A 7,154-nucleotide genomic window follows, 5' to 3' on the forward strand; every position below is an offset into this window, starting at 1 on the left:
GTCTGTCTGTCTGTTCCCATAGAAGGACTTATCCAAACCTGGTCGACCTATATATCAAATTAAAGGTCTTTTTACCAGGAACACGAAAATGGTGGTGCAAATTTTGTCCAGAAAACCATAAAGCCAAAAATCCAAAAAAAAAACTGTTTTTTGGGGGATTTTTTTCACATTTTCTCACACAAATGAGGTCTGATCTTGAAATTTGTCGCGACGACCTATGAACTTAAAGCGAGAAAGTTTTAGATAACACTTCAGTCGTTATTTTAAGACCGGTTTTAGCGTCACCTATGTTAGGCTACGCCGAGCAAGGCCAATAAATGGATGGGTGACTTGAACATTATATTGGGAATAAAGGGAGAACGGGCTCTAGTCTTGATTTTAAATCATTACATATAAGTAAAACCAAAAAATCAAATCAAGAATAATAATAAACTGAATATTATATAAAATAGGTAGGTACATAAATATTGATTTTCCTTAACCAAGATCGAAAAATTCCCGGAGGGACGGGCCCCGCTTGTCAAGGCCAATAAATGGATGGGTGACTTAAACATTATATTGGAAATAAAGGGAGAGCGGGCTCTAGTCTTGATTTTAAATCATTACATGAAAGTAAAATCAAAAAATCAAATCAAGAAGGATAATAAACTGAATATTAAACAAATTAGGTAGGTACATAGGTATTTCTTTAACCACGATCGAATAAACTACGGGCTAAAAAAATTCCCGGAGGGACGGACCCAGCTTGTACATCATACACTGTAACTGCTATGGTCTTATCGTCCCGAAATCGAAGAGAGAAGGAAGACAGGATAGGAGAAAGCCAGCAGTTCCGAAAACGAACATTATCCCATCAGGATAAAATCCGCCCCGGGCGGGAATCGAACCCGCGGCCTAGCCCTTACAAGGCAGACGCACTACCAACTAAGCTAACTAGGCTGGCTGTACATCTTTAATCGCCCATTCTCAATCAAATCACAGAACATTATCAAGGTATTCTATTATTCAAAGTACAAGGTACCTATGAGTATGTCTTGCATTAAATGTAAATTTTACAGTTGGTGTCAATGGCTAGATCAATATTCATCTATGCAAAACCTAGCCCTTCTTTAATGAGCTAACATTAACACTAAGTTTATTCAATGTTTTGCCTATAAGTACCCAAGTAACACAGTTTAAATAAGCAGATACATAATTACCTATATCTACATACCTACCTATATAACCTATTCGACTTTGTAAGTTTTTGCTGGTAATTACATACCAATATCTATACTTTCACTGTGAAAGATATTCTCAAAACATGGTAAGGTATTAGACTTTGGTCAGTAAATACCTTTTAAAAGGTTAATTAAATAGAGGTATTTTGATTATGCATTTGGTAATTGAAATGGGAGCTAAATGCAAATCAGAGAGGTACATTTAGAAAATGCAAAATGTGTTTGAGTACTCCCGTAGTATGTAGGTATCTACCTATATAATGTAGGTGTTTGTAAGTCTGTACCTATACTTATAGTACAGGCAGACCTTTATCTAGGTTGAAAAGTAGGTATCTAGGTACGTAATTTGGTACCTATTTTCAATTTCATTTCCATATCTAAATTATCTACGTAATTTGGTACCCATTTTCAATTTCATTTCCATACATAGATAGGTCTGATAGGTACAATTGTATACGTACCTACTCGTATTTTGTAAATAAAAGGTCACAATAAGCAATCCCATTTTCTCATGTATTTCTGTCTCAACAATACTCAACATGCAATTTACTGACAGTCCTCCCCTCCCATTTCCTTGCTACAGATGTTGAATTATTTATTTTTTAGTTTAGTATTTTATTTTATTCTTTTACATTAGTCAGACGCTGGGGGACTTTAAACAGGGAGTACCTATACCAGCCTAATTTTCCCTTGCTAAAGAAAATGTTAGCACAAAGCAATCACCTAGGGCTGATTGAGAGGCTGACGAAAAACACCGACCCCGTCTGTACACGGGAAAAGGCAAGGAAGAAGAACAAGTTTAATATTTGATTTATTTGTCTCGTTATTATCCTGGTTGTTGTCACGTCTTTTTTGAATAGCACTGGTTCAATAGCAGTCTTTAAGCCCTTTCTTTTGATGAAATTGGATCTTGAAAAAGTTTGTCCAGTTCAGACTTCTATGGCGTATGGTACAGGTGGACCAATAAATGGTACGTTTTTTAGGTGGGCGAATAAATGGTACACTTACCCTATCACACTAGACTAGCACGCCGGAGGTCCTGGGGTCGAAATTTTTTCGGCTCTGGCATAGGTTCCACAAATAGCAAGGGTAATTTGATCAACTTACCAAAGTCTCGTATATGTTTCTCCAGCTTGTCGTTTTCATCTTGACTTGCAATGCTGGCCAGGTGCATACCATGGTATCTACAGTACTGAGACGCTTTGTACCAGTTAGCCTGTAAAGGAAACAAAAATCAATGCTAGGTTATTCATTGATTATAGAAAAAATCTAAGTAGGTAGGTAGGTACCTATTTACTTAGGTAATTTGTACCTTTACAATCATTCCTCCAATTCTAATAGGTATTGAAACCTAGAGACGGATCTCAAAGTATGGCCTTTTCTTTCCTTTTTGAGTAATGAGTAATCTAGTCCAGCGGTGCCCAAACTTTTTTTTTGGCCTCTTTTTTTTCAATTGTGAAGGCACCTCGGCCCCTTCGGAGGCCGCGTACCCCAACTTGGGAAAAGCTACTCTAGTATCTATTGTGTGTAGCACATTGCATAGCTCAGTAGTTTTCAGGCAACCATAGAAAAGCAAAAGGTCCCTTGAGTCTTGAGTGAAAGAAAATGTGTTTTATTCATTGCATTTTGCATACTCCAATAGATATCGCAGGCGTTCATACAAAGTCATGCTGAACTACAGTCGAATCTGTCTGATTGGGAATCCTCAATCCAAGGGACCGACAATTTTTTTCCGCTTATCCAGGTTTCCCCTTCAGACGGGTCCCAATTAGACAGTTTCGACTGTATATTTTGGAAGAGATCCATTTTTCTTTCTGGGACTTTTATGGTTTCTGAGACTTTAAGGTAAATACCTACCTACATAATTATTCTTTTTGAAATCTGTAATAATATATGCCGGGCGGCGCTTCGAACTCTTGACGTTCGCGCGCCTCCCGGCACGCTTGATAGGTACATAATTAATTACCTATGTAACTATTTAGATACCTCATAATAATATCATGAATTATTCATAATAAAAGTACATACGCATCTCTTTGATCTTTTCTTTTGATTTATTATTTGACTATCTCTTGGAATGCTAGTTACCCCTTGATCTCAATCTGAAGATGTTACTTACCTTGAAGACGCCAGAACTGTTGTGGTAAGTACCATCTTCCAGCCAGAAGTGTGTTTTTTTTTACCAAGAGAGACTTTTTTGTTATAAATTGTATACTTAGTAGATTTTATAGAAAATATGTCCATATTGTCCTTTTATTTATAGAGAATTGGAGATGGGAACTATGTTGTCTGGTTGGGGGACGTTAAACGTGGCGTAGACCAGCCTGAATTTCCCTTATTCCCTTGCTAAAGGAATAGCAAAGGTTGAGTGCGAAAAGTTGGAGAAAAAGAAGAAGATGATAATTAGGTATATGTAGTAGTCTTAACCCCACACACAAAAAGCCCAATCTGAGGCTTAGGTGTAGGGGCTAGACAGCCCTGAAGCCCTGAAGGATGGGTTAAGCTTCTACGAATCTACACTCAAACTCTTCATATGTCCTCATGCGAAACAACTTCCTCAAACACCTTTAGATAGTTTTTTTCCCCGATGCAAATGGCCTTCTGACTCATTGACTGAATAATTCAGTGAAAAGAGTAGTTCTTTTTGTAACTCACTCACTCTTTACTCATCTCTAGTTCAAACTTGGTTCTAACTTGACTCTGAATCTCTGATCTAGATAATCTTTCATTGAATTCTTTATTGGATCTATTTATAACTACTTCATATTCAATATAGGAATATAGTGTTGTTACTACGAATATTTATGAGTCTGGCCTTCTCTCTGTAATCAAAAGAGATACGAAAATGGTAGGTATATGAAATGGCCCTCAATAGATGATACGAAAATGGTATATGAAATGGCCCAAGTTGTGAAAATGTTTCGTAACTTTCATTCGTGTGAAGAATTGAAGATGGTATCTGATAAGTTCATACTTATTCTTATACAAGTACTTCTTTAGGTATGTAATGTGTACGTAATATGTGATATGTGTTTTAACAATGATTTAATGTTGTTGTTTTGTTATTTTCACCTTGTAAGGAGCTGTGTAATATTGAGATGCGATGTTTGAGATCAAGTTTATAATTTTGAAACCGCCTCTAACTTTTTTTTTTTAGGATACGAAGAATTGTAGTTGATAGATGAGTTCAGAAGTTCAGATGGAAGAAAAATTCAGAAGTTAGAAAAGTGAACGAAGAAGATAATTTACATGCCCAAAAAATAGCTTTGGACAAGGGATTAGCCAGTCAAATTGAAGATCAGGGAAAGTATTAGAAATTTGTCAACCATTTCAAACAAAGTATTGTAATACAAAGAAATACATAATTATCTACTTCTACTTAGTACTGAATGATGAAGTCGGAAAATGGATTCTCAAAAGTATCTAGGGAATTTTTATTAAAATTAAGGAAATTTAGCTAAAAATGGAAGATGAAGTCTCTGAAACATCTAACTTGAGGGAAGTGACAAAGGACAGAATTTCAGGAAGAGAGTCAAACGCCTTTCCCAAGTCAACGAATGCTCGAAATTAAAACTGGTGTATTTTCCTTTCGGGGAAACTTTCAGATTCAGAATCAGAACTGGTTCCCTTTTAGAAACTAAAATCTTAATCTTTGATGGTTGGGAATGCGCCAGATTAGAAATCGAATTATCGAACCGTTTAGTACCTACAGCTGCTGGTGCTACCACGCCACCTAATGGTCGAACTTATTCCCGTATTTTCCTTTAAAAGAGGGGAAATGAGCTTCAGGAGAGGGAAAATCCCGTTTCCGAAAGGAAAATTCAACTACACACTTTACCATTATCGGTAGTGCAATAGTCCTAATCTAAAATGGACGCGGCACACAAGGGATCACGAAGAGACCGCCTTAACATACCATTCTCGGCCGGGTTCGGGGATTCGCTTCGGGTGCCCCGATTATAGAAACTGCCGAGGTTTTCCGAGCTGCGCGACTCCAGCTCCTCGTCTAGCTCGCGATCGGTTACGTTCGGGATTTTGTCGGTAATGTTCGTGTTGGGCGGCGCGTGATTGTGGGGGAAGAGGCGGCGCTGGAGGTATTGGGTGAGGATCTGCTGGGTGATCTGATTCTGACGGTGAATGTCACCTGGAAGCAGAGAGGCGGGGAAGGGAGGGAATCAGTGAAGGTGGCGGTGGCAGATGGGCAGGCTTGGGGGAAAGGTTCCAGTAAGGTCGATGGTGGGCAGGCTTGGTGAAGGTCGGGTAATTTGGGACTGACCATGACCGCTGACAGGTGAATAATCAGTGAAGGTAGGTGGCGGGATGAGAGATAGGCAGGCTGGGATAAGGTTCCAGTTAGCTTGGGCAGTGAAAGCCGTGGTTAATGCGGTTACAGAAAAGAGGGTGACATGGAGGCCACACCGGAGGTTGCGTTCGATTCCCGGCGAGGTCTGTGTTTTTTTTGGTTCTGTGCTTTGAGGTCGGGGTGCACTCAGCCTCGTGAGCACAGCTGAATAGCTACTTTGTGTAGCAACCAGTGGCGGCATTATGAGTATAAAAAAATTATTGAACATCGGGCGGACTTTATTCTAAACAGATAAGGTTCGTTCTCGGAACGGCTGGCTTTCTCCTTGTCTGTGCTCGTTCTCTTTTCGATTTCGGGATGATAAGACCTGCTGTTACAGTCCTCCCTGTCAAACCACTACGAAGAAAGAAATAAAATGTGGGTTGTTCCCAACTTATTGGTCACCCTGTATTAGCTACCGTGATGTAGGATGGATCATTATCATTAGTCTATTCAACCAAGTACTCCAAGTAGTCAATAGTCAAGTACTCATGTTTATTACAGTACCCAAGTATGTTAAGAAGTATGTGAGTATCTTTACAGAAGCTTCTATATGGTAGCTATAAAACTTATAGGTCTTCTTAAGTATTACTTTGGCTCGCTCTCCGCAACAGATTGGGGTCTGACAACCTGCGCGCTTGGTTGGTAGCGCATCTGCCGTGTGAGCGCTAGGTCGCGGGTTCGATTCCCGCCCGAAGCGGATTTTATCCTGAACGGGTAAGGTTTGTTCTCGGAATGGCTGGCTTTCTCCTATCCTGTCTCAATTCTCTCTTCGCTTTCGGGACGATAAGACCTAAGCAGTTACAGTTCCCTCTATCAAAGCTCTTGAAAAAATCTTGTTACAAACAGTCCGAACGCAGTAAAAAGGTTAGGAACACACTACCATCAGGTCACGTGAGCGCACGTGACGTGATAATAGTGTGACTGTCCTAAACGAGATTACCTACAATTTATTGGAAAAACTTTGAACTACATCTTCCTGACTTCCCATGAGTTCGTGAATGTCACCTGGAAGCAGAGAGGCGGGGAAGGGAGGGAATCAGTGAAGGTGGCGGTGGCAGATGGGCAGGCTTGGGGGAAAGGTTGCAGTAAGGTCGATGGTGGGCAGGCTTGGTGAAGGTTGGGTAATTTGGGACTGACCATGACCGCTGACAGGTGAATAATCAGTGAAGGTCGGTGGCGGGGTGAGAGATAGGCAGGCTGGGAAAAGGTTCCAGTTAGCTTGGGCAGTGAAAGCCGTGGATAATGCAGTTAGAGAAAAGAGGGTGACATGGAGGCTTGGAAACCGTTGCAGTAAGGTCGGTGAATTGGAAATTTTTTCGAGTGAATACATTTTTTCAATTAAAATTTTATGCTGATTCCAAAAATTAAATAAAAAATGGGGGTTCCTATAAGAGTGACCTATATTTGGCAAAAAATGGGCCGTTTTGCAAAAAAAATTGCAAATTTAAAAAAAGCCATTTTAATCATCAAAATTTCATCTACATGAAGCCGTTTATTATTTCATTCCTTAATTCCCAGCCGTTTCTGAGATATAAGCGTGGTTCGCAAATCAAGAAACACCCTGTATATATGGGATGTTTTGGCAGGTT

At 39.6% G+C, this 7,154-nt stretch overlaps 1 protein-coding gene across 1 annotated transcript; it reads right to left on the reverse strand.

Moving 5' to 3' along the window:
• Nucleotides 1-2,232: 2,232 nt before the first annotated feature.
• Nucleotides 2,233-5,764, reverse strand: LOC113470813. The gene is made up of 4 exons (XM_026829533.1): nt 5,692-5,764; nt 5,137-5,364; nt 4,293-4,303; nt 2,233-2,436 (listed from the first exon to the last, which is right to left on the reverse strand). The coding sequence occupies exons 1-4, from the start codon at nt 5,762-5,764 to the stop codon at nt 2,233-2,235; spliced, it is 516 nt and encodes a 171-aa protein (XP_026685334.1).
• Between the last annotated feature and the right edge of the window lie 1,390 nt (nt 5,765-7,154).

This window comes from Diaphorina citri, unplaced genomic scaffold (genome assembly GCF_000475195.1).
Source record: "Diaphorina citri unplaced genomic scaffold, Diaci psyllid genome assembly version 1.1 scaffold1843, whole genome shotgun sequence".
In the NCBI taxonomy this organism is placed as follows: domain Eukaryota; kingdom Metazoa; phylum Arthropoda; class Insecta; order Hemiptera; family Psyllidae; genus Diaphorina; species Diaphorina citri.

Coding starts and splice junctions, on each gene's coding strand:
- LOC113470813 (XM_026829533.1), bottom strand. CDS start 5,764: ATGCCGCCACTGGTTGCTACACAAAGTAGCTATTCAGCTGTGCTCACG. Junction 5,365..5,691: donor GAGTGCACCCCGACCTCAAA/GCACAGAACCAA, acceptor CTCTGCTTCCAG/GTGACATTCACCGTCAGAAT.